The 20,521-nt window shown below is 43.6% G+C and overlaps 1 protein-coding gene across 7 annotated transcripts in view; it reads left to right on the top strand.

Moving 5' to 3' along the window:
* The window catches only part of PPP2R2B (protein phosphatase 2 regulatory subunit Bbeta), a 451,980-nt gene that overhangs the window by 316,333 nt on the left and 115,126 nt on the right, over positions 1-20,521 (top strand). For all 7 annotated transcript variants that reach the window (XM_059417855.1, XM_059417852.1, XM_059417851.1 and 4 more), the window contains one exon: positions 20,015-20,112. In XM_059417855.1, the coding sequence (XP_059273838.1) occupies positions 20,015-20,112 (98 nt within the window). The remainder of the gene's footprint in view (positions 1-20,014; positions 20,113-20,521) is intronic.

Here is a 20,521-nt window from a genome sequence, read left to right as displayed (position 1 = left end):
AAGTAGCCAGACCTAGTAAATGTCACACCAAGTCTTCTCAACACCAGCGTGTCCTCCTGGTCACCTGATTGCACAACAGTCAGTATCTATAAGTGGGAACATTTCAGATGATTAGTGTGGCCCGCCTTGTCATTGTTACTTTTATTGTAAGTAGCCCACCAAGTTGTCTGTCATTTCTCTCTGAAGCTGAGCCAGAAAAACCAGTCAGGCAATGAGACTTCCAGCATTTTCACCTCCTTCTTTAAGATGAAGTGAGTTTCTTAGGTTTTTTACATTCCTTATCTCCTTTTTTCTGGAGTAGTCTAGGGCGTGCTGACTTGCAAGGCCACCCCTCTGCCCTGACTCGTCCGGCAGGCTTCCTTGCACAGCCTTGAGCAGGCTACCAGGCGTGCACCTCTCTTTCCCTCTTGTCTAGGAACAAGTGACACAGCAGACAGAACGTGGCCTTTGTAGCCCTCCAGACCTGACTGAAGGCTTAGTCCTGTTACTGACTCTCCTTGTGACCGTGATAAGTTCATGTTTCCGAGCTTCAGCTTCCCTGTCTGGAAATAGTAATATCCACTGTGTAGGATGTGAGTGATGAAAATGTAGTGCAGCTAATCCCCTAGGGCAGTGTCTAACACATAGTAGATCTTCCAAAAATGTTATGCAGACCCAGTAATGCAAAGTGGATCAGAGTACAGGTAGACTGCCTATGCTCCAGGGATCTGCCAAAGCCTGCTGGGTTACTCTGGGCAAGTCACATAAGCTCCCCATGCCTCAGTACTCTAATCTGTAAAATGGGGATGATAATGACATCTACCTCATGGTTTTATTGTAAGGGTTAAATGAGCTAATGCATAGAAAGTGCTTCATATAGTGTCCAGTGTGTGTGCATGTGTGTGTCTGTCTCTCCCTGTTATATCCCCCGTTAGTAGTGTTGATGTTAGTGTTAGTAATTATTTTTGTATAGTACTTGGTCATATGTTTGCCTACCTTGTAGAGTGGTTGCCAAGAGCAGCTAATGAAGAGGTACGGTGGCTTAGTGCCAGACACAGTGGGTCCCCGATAATGTTTGTTGAATGAATGAGAACAAAATGCTTCGTTCTGAATGTTTTCTATAAATGTTTCATCTTAATGATCAGTGGGAGCCTCCTCATGGAAGGAAGAGCCAAAGCGGTTCACAGGGTGGCAGCCTGGGCTCAGGCCTGGTAGATTCTGATTATGTCAGACAAAATACATTCAGATCAGTCTGTTTGGCGCCATTGAAATTGTGCCAATGAGCAGCAAATTGTGATTTCATGTTGAGGGAGTGCCAGAATCCAGATTTACAAATCAAAGCAAACCTACCTGTTTCTAGTACCCTCTCTCTCTCTCCTCAATGGGTGTTGCTTATGTCTGAAAGAGCTTCTGGATGTTTCACAATATCAGGCCCCAGATGTTTGAAAGACTTTAGCAGACAAGGTAATCAATCCATTTGGTGGCCAGATGCTGTCTGAACATTTTCCTGCTACAGCACTGTGAGTTTCTAAATTCATTAGAAACATAAATTAATTAAATCTAATCAACAGTGGGTGATGCAGAAGATTAAACGGTGAAAAACAAATACATTTCCAACTGGGTCATAACAGATGCAGAGAAAAACACTCCACTTTGGAGGTGAAAGTCAAGTTAACCCTTTGTATAATATTCTCAGAAAAACCTTGGCCACACCTGAGACCCCAGGGGAGCCTCTGGTTCTTCCCACCTAAGTCTGCTCTAGTGGGTTCAGTGACTTCTCAAGAAATAAGCTGTGTATTTCTCTGAATGAGAAGGGTCCTAGAGTGGTCTTACTTAGTTAGGCATTCATAGGGGAAAAATCTCCACCATGCTTTTATCATGAAGGGGATCTGGAAGTTCTGCAAGTCACACGCACTATGCATGTAGCAGTAGTTCCCAGCAGCATAGCGTAGTCAGATAAATTTTTAAAATAGAGGGAAGCCTCCTTCTTCATTCCATGCTAGAGAAAGTTACCTGAGTTCAGCGTTCTTGTTTATCAGAGCTGAATCCCCAACACCAAGAAGAGTTTCTGGCATGTAGTAGGTGTTCAGTGAATGTCTGTTAAATGAATGGATTATGAATGAACTTGTTTCCTACAGATTTCTGACTTACTGATTTGCCCAGATGTGTCCCCAAGATGTGAGATAAAGTGTGAGCTAGTTCCCAAACGTATTTTGACATTTTTCACCCATGGATCAGAATCTTGAGGGACTGAGAACCCATAGGATATATTTTAGAAAATTCGGCTCTAAAGCATTATTGTATAGCACCCCTAACCTTTGTCCCATATCTTTTACCCTCAGTCTAAATGGAACTGGAGAAGACTCGGGGTGAGTAAAATTGTGAATTTATGGGGCCAACTTTTGGGAGGGAGGCTGTTCTTTAAGGATGTGCTCAGCTCCATGGAGAGGCCAGTCTTTAGCTGTGGAATTGACTCGTTCCACACTCTGTTTTGCCAGTGTAGACAAATGGCCTCAGGCTCAGTGGAGAAAGGGGTTGCTTCCTTATCTGTAGCCTCATGGAGGTATCCATTTCCAGAGAAAGCCCACAAGCACCCGAGACCAGCAACGGCTAACTCAGATGCCTACAGGAGCCAAGTAACATCAAAAATGAAGGCAGAGCGGCAGAGAACAACCTTAGGAGGACAAAGGGGAGCTGACAGTTGGCCTCAAGGTTGGGGAATGGTAGGGAATGGTGGGAGATGAGGTCAGTTCAAGACCTCGCACCCTTCTAAAAGGAGGCAGCTGCTTCCCAGCCCACGCCAGGAGTGGCTGTGTGGGGATGCTAGTCCAGTGGGTCCAATCTATTGATTTCTAAAGAAATTGAGAATCTGCATTGTTCATACACAACTTCCTAATTTCTAAATGTAAGCATCTCATTCCACAAATGGGAGATCATCGTGTGGACTAACATTGTGGTGTCGCAAGAAAACAACCCCGCTGTCCAGATATGACTGTACACTGCCGTTGGTGTTCTCTGGACTCTTTGGCCCTGTGATGCCGAGTATGGGGCCTTGCTCTGCTTCTCTGGGATCCAAGGTGGCGATCCATGTGGAGCAATAACACACGATCCTAGCTATCGATCTAGATGCCTACGGCATCCTAAGCCTCATGCTCAGCGCCGTACCTTCCGTAGTTAGTGTTTTTAACATGCTATCAGAATGGCACCCACATCATTTGATTTTACAGATAATGAAACTGAGATTCAGAGATTTCAGCTAACTTGTCCAAAGGCACGTCTGTCATAAATGGCAAAGCTGAATGGGGTCTCTCTGACATCAAAAGAGATGTTGGCCACCACTCATTATATTACTTTGGGTAAAGCATTATTCTAATTCTTATTTAGTGCTTGTGTGTGTCTATGCTGAGCGCTTTCCAGAAACTGACTCATTTCAGCCTCTGTATAATACCACCCCCATCGCACAGATTAAGTAAACGGTAGGGAAGAAAGGAAGTTAAGAATTCTGCCCAGCGATGCTGGCATTGAAAGCAGGGCGGGGAGACTGCTGTTGACTCACAGAATGGCTTCTCAAAACCACGCCCAGGATTAGGCACAGAGTAGGTGCTCAGCGAATAGTTTTCCCTTGACAGCAAGCCTCATTTTCAGCTGCGTGCACTGGGGATCCTGAGCCTAAGGCTGTGGCTGGTGCCTCTGGGTAGCCGGCTCTTTCCAACCCCTTATTCAGTGTGACTCCCCGTCACCCGTCACTCAAGCAGCCTTCGCTCTGTCACTCTGCTAACTGCAGGCATACCAAGTGAAGAGGGACAGGTCCTGGAAGCTGGCTTAGTGGCTAATAAACTGTCTCATCCAGGAAGTCCTGCTCGGCAATCGGGCAGTCCAATTCAAACCGCGTGTGTGACTGAAATAGTTTACTGGGTCAGACTTCTTGGCGAAGAAAGATCTTCCCACCCGGTCTCTGGTGTTCTATCCTCTTTCTTCCTGAAGACTGAACAGGGTGGAGACTGGCTTAGACAGGGAAGAATTTAAGAATCAGAAGGGTGTGGATACATTTTACGGTGCGTGAGTTTTCATGTGTGTGATTAGCTTAGGAGAATAAGGCAAATGGAGATCTTGAAGAGAATGAGGGAGGCTCATTCGGTTTTTAAATGTTCATGATTGTACAGGGCGGCTACACCCAATGTGACTGAAAACCAAATGTGTCTGTGGTGTGTGTATGCGTGCTTGCATGTGGACAAGAACAGTATTAGAGGGTAACTATTAACAAATATTCTAGAAAAACCATACTTTCACTGAACATCGATTATGTGTCAAAGATGGGGCTGCGGGCCAGGAATAGCAAGGTGAAAAAAATAACTTGTGATCCCTGCCCCAGTGAATTTTACAGGCTTATAGGGAAGACAGACATTAACAATAAACCGCCCAAACAAATCTATAACGAGGAATTCTTTTAGATGCTTTCAAGGGAAAGAAAAGAGTGGTATAGAGCTGTGTCGAGTGACTCTGATAAGGCTGTCAGGAAAAGGTCTCAGGGAGTGCTGGTTAAGCTGAAATTTAAAAAATTAATAGACACTAGCCAAGGAGAAGGGAGGAGGGAAAGTAATAGTTCAGGCAGACAGAACAGCACGCTTGAAGACCCAGGAGTGGGAGGAAGCATGGCATTTATGAGATCTGGAAAGCAAATTGGTGGTGCTAAAATGGAGGGAGATGGGGGGTCAGGGAGAGGATTTAAGATGAGGTTTAAGTGGCTGAGAAAGGCCAGTTTCTACTGTTTCTACTGTTTCCTTAATGAGAAATTACCAAAAGGTTCAATTTCCTTAAAATGGCTTCTGGTACATTTTACTTTTGATTTAATTTCAGGTGAAGATTTGAGATGGTGGCCAGTTAAGTCTGTATCTTGAGTGTTTAACGGTTTTATTTCTTCCATGACTTGATAAAATAAATTTCGTACTGTGGACTTTGCAGGAAATAATCAATGCATCACAATCAAGGCTAAGAACCTCTTATGGTATGTGTTGGATAGAAAGGAATTTTGCTACTGCATTTAACAGTTACTGGCTCTCTCGTGCCCTAAGCTTTTCCATACTCCCCCAGGGCAATAACTTAGATGGTTGGAATCAGTATTTGAAATGTCCCCAAAAGTAGAGTACTTACAGACATGGAAATATGTTCCTTATTTCCACTCCTCTACATCTGCTGTGCTTAGAGAAAGTGCTTCTGAAAATGGGCTTGGCACTCGATTTCTCAGGTACTGGGTTTATTTCAAAGATGTCCCAGGCCATGAACCTACAGTCCTGATCCTTTTAAAACAACAATAATAAGCTGTAGACAGAAATGGAGCATGTGTGACTCTCTTTTTAGGGAAGAACTGGGATATGCATTGCATAGGCCAACATTCAGCTGTCCCCGTGAGAATATTAGAACTCCCAATGGGGACTGTTTCTATCATCTGCACTCTGAGATCTTAAATACTGATAAAGATGCTATCTGTTAAGGAAATAAATGGGATTCTGTCTTCAAGGAACTTATCGTCTAGTTAAAGAAATATCACACACACACACACACACACACACACACACAGAATACCGAAGCATCTATTAACATTTGTACCATAACCCAACAGTCATGCCCAGTGAGAAAACGCTGAGTTAGTCAAGTTTTACATGGCATTTATTGGTAGAGCCAAAGATGGGTAAAATAGGAACTGTGCCCTTAGTGAAATAAATTTAATTAAGGAGAGAGAACGAGTACATTCTGTTATGTAGCTGCGTAAGTGGGAATAGCTACAGAAGTACCTCTGGATGGTCCAGAGACTTGGGGGGAGCTGCGTGGGGGAAGGGATTATGTTCCAATCAGGGGGAGCCCATGGGAGGCGTCACAGAATAGGTGACATCTGAGTTGGCCTTGAAGGATTCGTGTGTTCATTTTTTCATTCAGCCACTAAACAGGTATTTTGTGCAAACCTCCTAAGTGCCAGTCCCTAAGCTGTGTCCCTAGACTAAAATAGGGAATAAGATCTTAGCCTCCAGGGTCACATGTGTCAGCAGGCACACGCAATGGAAAGAAGGTCTTGGGGAAAATGAAATTGCTTCACAGGCAGTCAGCACAGACAGCATTTGCATAGGGTCCTCGAGTTAAAGTTGTTAAATTGCTGGGTGGGTGACAAGGAGTACAGCCGATCGATGGAAAAGTTAAGAAGGCTGAACCCAGAAGTTCCACTCTGCCAGGTTAAGAAATAAAGCCCGTAAGTATCTGTGAGTGGAAGATGAAGACAGGATTGGGGGGGTGGGGGATGACCCACAAAAGCAAGGAGAATAAAGAAACAACAGAAGGCAGAGGGAACAGAAGCAGGACGTGAAAGGCAGGTGATGAATGCAGGCTCTAGGACCAGAGTTGGGTACCAATCCCAGCTCCCCTATTAGCCTTCTGGATGTGGGCAAGTTATTTCATGACTCTGAGCCATTTCCCCATCTGAAAAATGGAAGAAGAGACTGAAATCGTGGCATCCGAGCGACGTTTCAATGACATCACATAAAACACACAACATGGATGCTGGCCAAAGAAGGTGTTCGATAAATGAGCCTGGAAATAGAGATTAAGGAAGAGAGTTCAGGTAAAGGGTCTATTACTATGCCTGGCACATAGTAGACCAGATCAGTAAGTCCTTGTTTTGAAGAAAAACTGTGAGAGAGTGGTATATTTCTGAGGCTGAAATATCTCAGGGCCAGGCGAATAGCTGGTTAATTTCAGAAGGTCTTTTGTATGACAGTTGTGATCCTCTCCCAGCAGCCACACCGTAATAAAGGAAGGTTCAGCCAGAAGAGTTTTCCATTGAAGACTGACTTCCTGGCAGGGAGACCTGCAAATCACTTGGAAAGTTCCTGGCACCGTGACCTGGGTCTGGCTATTTGCAAAGTGTCTATAAATCTTCCACAGGGCCAGAGAGAGTGTGGGTTTTTTCTTTTTGCTCTGACAGACTTGTTTCTTTCTGTGTGATATTAGGAATGATGGTGAAAATCACCCAAGAAAGGCCATGAAGAGGTCAGGCTACCCATGTGCGAGTGATCTTGAAGTTGACTTAGCATTTTAAAGTATACACAGTTGAGGGGCGCCTGGGTGGCTCAGCGGGTTAAGCCTCTGCCTTCAGCTCGGGTCATGGTCTTGGGGTCCTAGGATCAAGCCCTGCATTGGGCTCTCTGCTCAGCAAGGAACCTGTTTCCCCCTCTCTCTGCCTGCCTCTCTGCCTAGTTGTGATCTCTCTCTCTGTCAAATAAATAATTTTTTTAAACTTAAAAAAAAAAGTATATGCAGTTGAGCAACCTTCTATCCAATCTGCAGACAGGAGGTAATGGACCTGGAGCTGTATTGCAACAGAAGAAATAGAGTCCTTTCTGCTCCTGGCCTCGGAAGATGAAGGAAGGAGGGAGGGATGGAACACAGAAAAAGAGAAAGGGGAGGAAGGAAAGAGGAAAAAGAGGGATAGAGAAGAGGAGGACAAGCAGGAAGGGAAGAAGAAACAAAAAGAAAACCAAGACATTATTCTTTGATTCAGGGTGATCACATGGACATCTGATAGGTTGGTCTGTGGGAGAAACTCTTGCAATATTAAATGCTTTGAGGGTCCTTCTATGAAGATAGGGTTTTCATAGCATTTTTCTTCCTAACCATCTTTTGCTGTGGGTGGGAATTGAACCGGGGATGATTCGATTTCATCTCTCAGTGGTGGACTAGTCCTGGGTACGTACTAGTTTATTCAAGCATGCATGCCTGCATTCATTCAGAAGTTCAGCCTTCTCTCTTCTTCACCATTCATTTTTTCCTAGCTGCTGAAACTTTCTCATTAGCATATACACATGCTGCTGCTTCTATGATTAAAAAAAAAAAAAAAAATAGACGTCCCTTACCATCTTCTGCCTCGTTCCTTTGCTAGGCTTCTCAGCAAAACTCCCGGAGGGGTAGTGTCCACTGTAACCCTCTCTCATTCTCCTCCTCCCATTCACTCTGAAACACACTCCAAGGTTCCACCAAACTCACCCCCACTGATCCATAGAAACCCCACTTGGCAAGGTCAAAAGCGACTTCCAAGGTTCAAATCCAAAGGTCACTTAAAGGCTTTTGCCTTGCAGATCAGCAGTGTTTGGCATGATGGATCTCTCTCTCCTCTGAAATTCACTGGCATCCACGACTCTCAGCTTTTTTTGATCACTGTCCTCTCTGACCAGCTGCTACTTCTTCACTTTTCCTGATTCCTCCTCTTTTCCCAACCTCTTAGATATGGGAGTACCCCAAAGTTCAGCCCTTGACTTTCCTCCTAATTCATACACTCACTCCCCGAGATCTCATACAATCCCAGGGCTTTAAATATCATCCGAAATGTTAATGAACTCCCAAGATTTTATCCCCAACTCAGACCCCCTCCTGAACTCTAAACTGTATTTCCAATGAATCTACTCAGTGTCTTTATTTATAAACCCCTCCTACTTCACATGCCTAAAATGGAGTATCTGGTCTTCCCCTCAAATGCTTGCTTCACCCACAAACTTCCCGTCTCAGCGAAGGCAACTCTGTCATGCTAGCTGCCAAGGGCAGAAACCTTGGAATCATCCTGAATCCTGTCTTTCATACCCACAACCAGTCCCTCTGCAAATGCTGTGAAGTCGACTGGGTCAGTACGCATCCAGAATCTTACTGCCGCTCTCCACCCTCACTGCTGGCCCTCGGTCCCAGCCACCCCCACCTCTCCCCAGGATTACGGCCATACCCTTCCAGAGGCTCCTTCGGCCCTCTACTTTCTGCCCCCGGTGATACTTGTCGCACATCAGACCATCTCACTCCTCTGCTCAATCCTCTCCGGCAGCCTTCTGTTTCATTTTTTTCTCACTTTTAAAAAAAATTGTGATCAAGGGGACATAACACAAAATTTACCATCTACCCATTGCTGTGCCCATTTCACTTTTAGTAAAAGCCAGAGTGCTTGCTGTGGTCCTCAAGAGCTTTCCGGTACCTGAGTCTCTCGTTTGTCTGATCTCATTTTTCCCTCGTTTGCACGGCTCTGGCTATGCAGGTTTGTTGACACATGTATGTTTCTCTCTGAGGATCTTCTCCCTGTCTGTTCCCTGTGGGCAGGAAGCACTCTTCCTTCAGACACCCACATAGTGACCTCTCTCTTCCCTTTCAAGTCCGCTCAGGGAGGCTTCTCACAATCACTGTATTTCAAATCTGAGCTTCCACCTACCTCCCAAACTCCTAATGTCCCTTACTCAGCTTTTTGTTTCCCAAAGTACATGACATACAATGCAATTTATTATAACATTGACTATTGGTGTTTTTTTTTCCACAAGTAGAATGTAAGTGCCAGAAGGACAAATATTTTTTCTATTTTATTAACTGATGTATACTCAATACCTAGAATAGTGTTCAACACATGTAAGATGTGGTCCCCGATTATTTTTTGAGTGACTAAGTGGAATTATGAATAAATCTATCGACACTTGGTATTTCTTGATTTTTCTACATCTTATATTATTTGTTGATACCTAAATTGCCACATGAACATGAAATCAAATATAATAAATTTTATAAATATCCAGTTTTCAGTGGATATAAAACAGCAGTAAGAATATACCATAGTGCTCTTGCCTGAAGAATATTTATTAAGTTTTATGTCATGCTGGTGATGGACATCAACACTAGCTTAATTATGCTACCTTTTACTGTTTAGCTATTATGTGTTAAGTATTATATTCAATGTTTTAAAATAAACATATCCAAGAGACAGTAATTTTTTAGGGGGGGAGGGGCAGAGGGAGAAAGCGAGAATCTTAAGCGAGCCTGCACACCGCCCATTGTGGGGCTCAGTCTCACAAGCCTGAGATCACGACCTGGACTGAAATCAAGAGAGACACTTAACCAACTGAGCCACAGGTGCCTCGAGAGTAATATTTTTTGTTTAAAAGATTTTATTTTCAAGTAATTTCTATGCCAAATATGGGGCTCAGACTTACAAGCCCAAGATCAAGGGTCACATACGATACGGACTGAGCCAGCGAGGCACGTTGAGAGTAATACTTTTTTATAATCTTCAAAACACCACCACACCTAGCCAGGGAGAGAGAGAGAGAGAGAGAGAGAGAGAGAGAGAGATTGAAGAATGGAGGGAGTGGGATGGGAAGAGAGAAAGGATACGAGAGAAAGAAAAATACTGATTCATAGAACTGTAAATGGCACATTTGGTTCCAATACTTTCTATTTTCTTTGCTAAGACCATTGAAAAATCATCATTGTATAATACCTTGTAAACTGGTAGCAGCATCTTTATTGTGTTTGACATAGAAACTTCACGTTTTAGGAGGAAAAATCCAAATCTTGTCCTGCTGCATTCTTCTTTCATTCTTTAGGCCTATCTAGAATTTAGCGCATGGACATATTGTATTTATTGTTCAATTTGTCCTTCAGAGAAAATACAGAGTTCTTTTTTTTTAAAGATTTTATTTTTTTTAGAGTGTGCATGCACACGAGTGGGGATAGGGACAGAGGGAGAAGTAGACTCCCCATGGAGCAGGGAGCCCAAGGTGGGGCTCGATCCCAGGACCCTTGTATGGTGACCTGAGCTGAAGGCAGCCCGCTAACCAACTGAGCCACCCTACGCGCCCCTAGGAGATTTCTTGAATGCAGGCATATGGATGACATGTGAGTTACCGTAAGTTTCAGTAGCGACTTCCTTTTGCCTTCTAGGTCAAACAATAGGGTTCTTACTCCCTGGCTCTAAGACTTCCATTATAGGGTGTTTGATGAACAAACTCTTTTCCATTTTTCAACTTTTTAAAAAATATTTTTATTTTTTTTAAGGATTTTATTTATTTATTTGACAGAGATGACAAGTAGGCAGAAAGGCAGGCAGAGAGAGGGGGAAGCAGGCTCCCCGCTGAGCAGAGAGCCCGATGCGGAGCTCGATCCCAGGACCCTGAGATGATGACCTGAGTCGAAGACAGCAGCTTTAACCCACTAGGCCACCCAGGCGCCCCTCAACTTTTTTTTTTTTTTTTTTTTTTTTACCATATCCCTGTTTACACTGCTTCCAGTCCTCTAGGCTGAAAGCTTCTTGAAGGCAAAGACCATATGTGTTTTGTTTATAGCATATACCTGTCAGCCAGCCCAATGATGTACACATAGTAGGTGTTGACTAAATAGATTCCATGCATTTCAGACCTATTTGCTCCAAATCCACTTTGGGTGTGTCATTGATACCTCCATGCCCTCTCCCAATACCCTCTCTTCACCAACCAATTTGATGTTTTCTCTTCCTGTGATTCATAGGACCCTTAAATCTCTGGCAACATGACAAAGGCTTTTTAGGATGAAACCTGTTCTTTACTGACCAGTCTCTGTGGTTCTAAAGTCATAAAATACTCACCCCAAACTAAGAACATCCCATTGTCTCACACCCCTGATAATAGGCTTCTTACATTCCTCCAACATAAATGTTTTGCTTGTTGACACTTTGTTTAGGGTTATTCTCTATATGGTGGCCCATTTGGTGTTGATTCTTTGTAGCTCTCATTCAGTGATAGATTAAAGAAAAAAAATGGAGAAGCATCCATCACATCTTAAGAGTTCCTTATGTTCCTTATGGAGTTCACAATTCAGTAAGTTCCTTATGGAGTTCACAATTCAGAGACTAAGAAAGACATTTAAAATGGTCCTATTACTGTTTTAAGTCCTAATGGTAAGTGGTGAGGTTGTTATGAAGGAGAAGAATGGGGAGCAGTGGAGCATCCAAGTAAAGGAGGCTGTCTGGGTTTTGGGAGAAGTCCTGCAAGGCTTCCCAAAATAAATAAAATTGGAGCCAACACACAAACATGTGGACATTTCATTCCCACAAGGCAGGTGCAGTATCTTTCTGATTTGAGAGCCTCTGGCACAGCAAAATTGTTGACCAAAGACATGCCAAACAGACTCCTCGTCATGTGTGTTTGGGTGGCACATTGCCTGCCCCAGATCATCCTGTAGAGACCCACAGACGTGATTAACTTTCTTATTTTGGACCCAGAGTCCCACAGATTTTGGGGTCCGTGCTAGATGACCCATGTTGTGAGATAATAGAGCTGAATGACTGACAGAGTTTGCATTGCCCGAGCAGTTAATTACTCCTATGCTTTCTGAGAGAGTGGGGAACAGATGGTAGATACCTTGACAGCAGATTCCACTATAAACCATGCAGGCTTGTAGGCAAGTCTGGACTGCTACCAATTTCCCACTGGATTTTTCTGTCTTTGGAGGACTTAGAATTTTTAAAACTACTTTGCCTTTGGGCAGGTCTTGTCCCAATGATAGGAACTTTCTTCTTAGCTTCTGTGTGGTAGGAACCTATTTTGAATGAAAGGCAGCCTCTATCAACCCACATGTTTTGGGTCGTCCCACACCTAGTTAGTGCTGGGGATTTGGTCAGTGTGGGGAAGCTTTGTGCATTTTAATAGAAACAGCATGGCATTCATTACTCACTGGCTTCCCACCATCTGGATTTTCACAGCTCAACAAGCATGGTGGGCTTTCCAGACTTAACCGGGAGAACTTAGCTCCTACAGAGAGCATGATTCGGTCCCTTTGAAGTCATAATTTTATGATGGACCCCATGATCAATTGAAGGCGGGGGGATGCTTCTATCTCAACAGGCTGCTTTCGTAACTGAATGGCCAAACAAGTAATGTACCATTTCCACACAGGGAAAGGGGGGAGAAACAAACCACCTCGATGCTGGGAACTAAGCAAGTATGAACGAACACTGGTCACGTGATAAACTGACATGAAAATGTGTGTGTGAGAGTTGGTGCACAGAGGCTGCAGGACCAAGAATCTTTTTTTTTTTCCCTCCCTATTCAGCTTACATTAATAGTCTGGCCCTGTGCAAAGTGCTATGAGGAAAACAAAGATGGAAAGACATGTCTGTTAGTACGCATTTAGATGCAAATAACAGAAAATCTATCTGGCAGTGGCTTTTACTGCTTGGTATGTATTATTTAACAAGCTCAGACATAGGCTCTTCCTGAGGTAGGTTTTGCCGTTCAGTGATGTCCCCAAGGACATTGTCCCTTTCTTCTGTCATATTCAACCTCCTGCCCTGTCATCACATGGTCGCATGATGGCTGCCACACCTTCACATATCACAGTCACATCAAATCATGTGAGAAAGCAGTAGTATGGGGGCTCCTGGATGGCTCAGTTGGTTGAGCATCTGACTCTTGTTTTGTCTCAGGTCATGATTTCAGGGTTGTGAAATCGAGCCCCATGTTGGGCTCCACGCTCAGTGGGGAGTCTGCTTGAGATTCTCTCCCTCTCTCTGCCCCTCCCCCCTCCTCTCTCTCAAATAAATAGATCTTTAAAAAAAAAAAAAAAAAAAAACAGCTGTACACAAGGAGTATATCCGTATAGCCGGAAGACCACACCTCACTTGCTTCCTCGCTTTTATTCAGGGAGAAAAACTTCTTCCCAGAATCTCTGCCTCCTTGCCCCCCAGAAGACTTGCCTGTGTGCCTCACAGACCATCTTTCATTCCCATTGCCACCCCTAGACACAAGGGAGTCTGAGAAGCAAGAATCTGGATTTTTCAGCCTCTGTAGTGGGAAACAGGCGAGGGAGAAAGACGGGGTAGGAGTAGCTAACCGAGAATATCTGTCCTAACACCCTGCTTGCCCTTAATATGCTTGGTCTTCCCAGGCAGGCTGACATTGAACCCATGCCCATTTTCCAGCACTGTGCTTGCCATTGCATAGGAAGCAGCACTTGTGAAAAGATTTTGGGAATGGGGACTACTGGACCCTTCTACCTGCTTTCTTTGATGTAGGAGGAATACCAGCGCCAGATGGAAGTTAAAACCAATACGCACAGAATTCATTACATTCAAATGAAAGGGAAAGGATTCAGGATCTAAACAGTAGGCACTGGTCTGGTGACAAGGGTCTCAAGTCTGGATCAGTCAGTGAGTGTGTGTGATACACAGAAGGTCAGAACTGCAAGCACGTGGTCTGTGTACTGGCTCCTTCTGTACCCACACCAGACGTTCACCAACTGATCGCTACCATCTCCCACCAAGCCCAGCTATGATACCAGAATCTTTCTCCCTGGGCAGCTCTTGCCAATAAATAAAACTGGTGAGCAAAATGAGATCCACTTGTTTTCACTGTTCAGTGCTTGGTAGTTATTACTGCTGTCACTAGAACTGAGCTACAGGAATGTGAGAAATACACCAACTTAAGAAGCTAATGCTACTCCCAAACAAAGGACTGAACACAGTTCTGTTTCAGTACAGAGCAAACGTTGACTCCACAGGCAGAAAACCTCATGCATAAGCCAAGTTTGTGGTGCGGGCTAACAAAGGCATGGTGGTGAGTTTTGTTTCCTGCCACTCTGAGGACACAATTTTCAACAGTGATAATATCTAAACAGTAAGATTAAAACATGAAATCTTTGACTCTCACTAGTGAGGAAGGAGCTTTTGGTTCCCAACCGAACCCTATCCATAGAGACCAACAGTATGAAGCCTCTGTCCTTACATAATGGTTTTTAACATTTGGAAACTTCTCTATCATGGTTGGGCATCATGGATACACCTCTACATGCATTGGTCCAAACTCCAAGAGCTGTATGGCACAAAGAGTGAATTTTACTCTCTGGGAAATTAGAAAGATTTTTTTTTTAAGTCTACAGAAGCACTGAGATAAATGCTAAAATCTTGTGTTCAGTTTGAAAACCAATGAAAATTGTTCACAGGTTAAAAATTATTCAAGGTGTATAGTCCAGGTAAAAAAAGTTTACAAAATCCTGGAAAACTAGAAAAAAAGATTATAATAAGTTAAATCATTCACATCTTACACTAAAACGTCATTCTGGACTCTGGCTGACAGACTTCGGTCTGGGATTGCGTGTGTGTGTGTGTGTACTTATAGGAGTTAATTATTATTTTCCAGAGAGTCAGATTGTAAGAGAAATTTCATTTTATATTTTAAGCATCATCTTGGTATTAAAGGGAGTTTTAATAAGCATATATTGCTTTACCAGTTTAAAAAGATATATTTTAAAATGAGTATACTTTTTAAAAATGGCAGTCATTGCATATCTACTGTTTTATTGCCTGATTTTTTTTTTTAATTTTAGAGTGTATTAAAATTTTCCAAAAACTAGGCCATTTTGACCCAATCCCAGTAGCCATACTTGGGCATATCCTGTATGGCCATAACCAGACCTCCTTTTATCCCCCTATTTTGATGGAAACTATACTCCAACACACCATTTCATCAAAACTTAACAGAGAAAATCCTATCTGAGAAAAACGGATGCTGACTTTGGGCTGTGAACCAGAGCCCAAGAAGGAGGCCACAGTTTTAAGCAGATGGAAGGAGTAATTTTAATACCTGCTGGGAGCCTGAGACTCCCCTGTTTGTCTAATGAGCCACAGAGTCACTGCCAATCTAACTACAAGCCCCTAGGCAGTGACCACAAAGGGTATACATGCTGCCCCCTGTCCCTCGCTGTGCAACTCAGGACCCAGTCCCAATTAATCAGAACCCTTCACCCTGCACGTGACCTCCCAAATCCCTCTCAACATAAACTTTCCAGCCACCGCCGTGTTTCACCATTGTCATCCACTGTGACACTGGTTTCCCATCTTGGTTAACCACCTCCTCCTCTTCGATACAGAAGCAGACAGATCTGCCTAGAGCCCAACTTACCACCCAGAAGACAGCCCAAGTACTGTGTGGACAGAACTGGCTAGCTGACCTCAGTAGAGTAAATGACTTTATAGGATTACCTCCCAAATGTTTCTTAGATGAGAGATAAAACATTTAATGGGCTCTGAAAGCTAAATTGCATTACCTTCTCATCTGCATCTGTATGATTGATGCGAAGAGGCCAGTGCTCCTGACCTGGTCAGTAAGACCCTGTCCCACCGAGGCTTTGGCTTTAGGTCCTCTCCAGGCTTAAGCTGAGCCAGAATTTTATCGAAATTGTCACCCTGCTCTTTGGATGGTACTTCACCTAATTGTTGTGCTCAGCCCAGGCGTTGCTTGGACTCCAGTCCCTCATGGAGCAGTGAGAGACTAGGGCATGTACTGCTGGAGGTTCCCTCCATTTCTTCAGCCTCATCATAGGCATCTAAGGGCCAAGTCAGTTTCATTATTCAGGTAAATGGAGACTTGATTATGAATTTACTAGTCTGGAACCTTTGTAAGATGCAAAGATTGATTTAGAAAGAAAAACTCAGGCTTAGCGGTGCCTACTGAACTAGAAATGGGGTTACTGGGCTACCATCTTGTGGAAATGAAATCAGCACACAGAAATGTGGAACAGGGCAAATATGCTACCTCCCAGGGTTTCCTTTTAAAAAATCATGTTAACTACATTTGACCTCCATAACCGCTTTTGGCCTCTGGTTTTTGTTTGTAGTCAAAAACATGCGCTACATCCACATCTCTACGAAAAAGATGGGAAAATGCCCCAGTTTACAGCTTCTTATATAACAGTGTGATTTCGCTTGACATTTGATAAAATGAGTTGTCATGTACACATGTCATTTAAAGGTGAATGTCCTATTGAACTTGATGAATTGATTACTTTTGATCGTGATCTCAGATGAAGGTGTTGTGGTAGGGCCCACTCGTTGATGGTTACCGCCGTGTCTTCTCTATACTCAACAAGAGCTATTTTATCTGGAGCGGCCTGGCTTTTCTGACTTCAGCTGCTCTTCCCAGAGCCTGTTGCAGACAAGAGTATTTGTATCAGAAGTTTGAGTGTCTTGAAATTGGAATGGGGGTGATTCATGAGGTTGGCATCAATTATTAAACAGTCCTAGATGAAGATCTGCAGAGATGGATGGGGTGTTAAGGCATTCTGGTTGCACCTACGGGCTTAGCAATGATAAATGAGTCTGGAAACATGAAAGTTCAAAACAGGTATTAACTGGAGCCGCAGTGGCCTGTGCTTTGAAGGGAGGTAGACAATAGCTGGTGTAAACAACCTAACATACACACCACCTGAATGACAGGATTATAATAAAGCTAAGGTCTTGGCAAGAGGACTAAAGAATTTGAGAATCCTGCCATGCCAATCAGCCTTTCTCTCACAAGTTTGTTTTTTTTTTTTTTTTTTTTTAAGGATTTTATTTATTTGACTGAGAAAGACACAGCAAGAGAGAGAACCCACAAGCAGGGGGAGTGGGAGAGGGAAAGCAGGGAGCCTGATGCAGGGCTCGAGCCCAGCTCCCTGAGATCATGACCTGAGCCGAAGGCAGATGCTTAACGACTGAGCCACCCAGGCGTCCTCTCTCACAAGTTCTTGAGGGAGGCATAGCACAAATAATTACAACAATTGGAAAATAAATGGGACATTTTTAGGAGCAGGGCCATGCCTGGATCACTCATAATGCAGAGTTCTAATAACATGAGGTTGGATCATGTGGCTCAGCTGTGAGCTTGAGCCCTACCTTGTTTTGACCTGTGTACCCCCAAAAAGGAGAGTGAAGACATTTTCACAGAGAGTCAGGACAAAAGGACAAATGTGTATGTCATCTCTGCGGGAGTGGAATTTTGTTTCCCTTGGGGTAACATTTTCTTGGAAACTGAGAAAAAGGCTGACCTTGGGAAAGGTACTTAACTCTTCCTTCTGATACCCAACTTCACTAAAAGGGAAGGCCCATCTTTTGGTTCCCAGTGCACCTTCTAGAACTCTGGAGCCTGTGTCAACAGTGCTGTTAACAGGAAGGGAGTAGACTGAAGTTGAGCCAGTTGTTGGCCCCAAAGACCTCAGTGTGACTCTGGTAATGAAAATACGCAGCCTCCCCACCCTTCTTTCCTTCAGAGAAGTGTTTATGTCTTCAGCAGTTTGAGAGCTTTGCCTCATGCAGAGGTACCTGAGTGAGAAGAAATAGCCACATCCACGTCAGCTTCTGCACAAATCAGGAAGCTTCATGAATAGCCCCGTTGCTCACCACTCACCGAAAAGCCAGAAGCAGGAACTAGTGTTAGAATTGTATCCTAGCGCTCAAGTGCTTTCCCAGGACATTTTGAGACGGCGGCAAACTCTGAACAGCCTCTTCTCTCCTCTTTACCTGAAAGTGCTTTGCTAACATACATACACTCCAACAAAGGAAAGTGGTCTAGTAATTCACTTGTGGTGCCGGCTTTCCAGCCTTACTGGGCTTGCTTACTCCGCAATGGGCACTTGTTACCAAAATGGGCTTCTGAACTTGGATCAGGAGCAGAGTAACCACACAGTTTAGATTGTGTTTCCTTGAAGTTGCATTCATTCAGAGGAGGCTCCCTGAGTGGACAGACTAGAGTTCTAGTTGAGATCATCAGTAAGGAATGGGGTGGCCTTTTCTGAAGAAAGACTTGGTAGACCAGAAGTCATAGACTCGTGACTCACAAAACATATTCAGCCCACAGTCGAGATTATTTTTTTTTTAATGTCATGGCTTTGAAAAAAAAGTTGACAATATGTAAAATTGAAATGATTGAGTATAAATATTATTTTTAAAAATTTTTTTAAATGGAAAAACCCAACAACACATGAAATATTTCATTTCCACATTTGGTGTAAGCTGAGTAGCCACTTACCCTTAAGAGGGGCCACAGGCTTTCTACCTCACTTGAGGTTGCTTCACACCCTGACACCACATGGTTCTATGGGGCTTTGAATTTGCTGCCCCTGGGGTCAGACATCTAAGAGGCCAAAACAGGAAATCATGAATTGTTCCTTTAAATGTGCCCTGCTTGAAAGTGGCTGTGGCCTGTGCCTGCTCGTTTTACTTCTGCACAAAGAATGACCATTGGAAGCATTTTCACATATGGAACAGGGTAATTCCATGCAAAGTGGAGAATTTTACACAACTTACCTGAATAAACCAGTCATACCAAAAAAAAATCCTGAAATGATATTGAAGTGAGATTTGAGATTTGAATTATTCAGGAGTAATCGCCTTCTTTTTCCACCTCACTGTTTCCCCTTTGCTTTCCTCACATGGACATAATCTTGAGAATGTTCTTCTGTCAAAGGCCATCGTCATAATTCCCCTGCCTCTTTTTTTTTTTTTTTTTTTTTTTAACTCATTTGTACTCTTGGTAGCAATTGTTGGAGCCCTGCAGGAGAATAATTGCAGAGGAATTAACCTCTGACATTTTTTCTAAAAATAGCCCTAATAAATCCAATCATAGGTAATTTACCTGTCCGTGTTCCTCCAGGGTAACCAGGGTTGAAGAAAGACCTGGCAGGCTGGCATTCCTTCAGCAATTATCTGTGATCTGGGTTCTGGCGCCTGTGTATTTTCTTCGTTCTGAAATACAGAGTACAAATTGCCCTCTCCCCTCTGACCTCGTGACCCTGTTTCTCAGCACCTTGCTCCTGGGGTTGGAATAAGGCTGTGCTCTTCCAGAAGGGTGTGTTGGGCTCGCCAGGGAAGAAGGAGCGTGGGTCAAGCTGCATTTGTGGGGACCCTCCTGAATTCCTGCCTCCTAGTGTCCCAGTGAAATCTTCCTGCTCCGTCCCTACATTTTCCACGTCTGAGCTTCCAGGCCCCCCAAGCCGTGTGCGTCACAGTCCTCAGCCCGAGTCTGAATAGCCATGCCTGAAACCTGTTTGGGGAAGTGTCTCTGTGTAGAAGGAAGGAGAATGCAAAACTCCTGGGTGGGTAAAAGATCCGTGAGGGGTAGAAAGTCTCAAAAAAAAAAAAAAAAAAAAATTGCCATTTCCTGGAGCCGTTAAAGAAATGCGTTATCTCTTGCCCCTAACAAAAGGGTCTGCGTGTGTTTTTCCCTTTTGTTCTCTCCAGATGTTCCAAGAGCCCACCCTGCACTGTGGGCATCTCGGAAACTGACTTTTTCAAATGCCACTTCTCGTGGCGCTTAAAATACAGAGCATCAAATCCTTGTAAATTCCACTGCAGAGACAAAGCCTAGAGCCCTTCAGTGCACAGAAAAGTATATCTATTATCTATCGTTTCAAAGTAAGTGTGCAGTTACTTTAATTGCCTTTGTCTTCTCCTTTTCAGCTGACATTATCTCTACGGTAGAATTCAACCACACGGGAGAATTACTAGCGACAGGGGACAAGGGGGGTCGGGTTGTAATATTTCAACGAGAGCAGGAGGTAAGTGGCAGTGAATGGAAAATGCCCATTTTCTTCTCTTTTTAAAGGAGGTCTCCTACTGTTCCTTAATCCTCATGTGTCGCCCTTAACCTTGCTGCTTTGCTAGCAAACTAAAAACTGCCAAAAAGTCATTAACATCAACAGTTCCACATTCAGGCTCCTAAAAGCACCTAATAATAGAGCCTTTTCTGGGCATGGCCTAATCTGGCCCAACCTGGGTGTTGCACATTCAAAATGACCTCACTTCCCATCTGACCTGTGAAATTCCATGGCTGTTTGTTGAGCGGAGAACTCCTCTTTGAGTGGGATTTCTCTTCCAGCCATTGAAATAAGGTCCCGATTTCAGGTGATCCTACAGAATATGTAGGAGGGAGAAAAACAAACAAAAAAAAAAAAAAAAAAAAAAAAA

This window comes from Mustela nigripes, chromosome 12, assembly GCF_022355385.1.
Source record: "Mustela nigripes isolate SB6536 chromosome 12, MUSNIG.SB6536, whole genome shotgun sequence".
Taxonomy (NCBI): domain Eukaryota; kingdom Metazoa; phylum Chordata; class Mammalia; order Carnivora; family Mustelidae; genus Mustela; species Mustela nigripes.
This window is presented reverse-complemented; position numbering and strand designations above follow the sequence as displayed.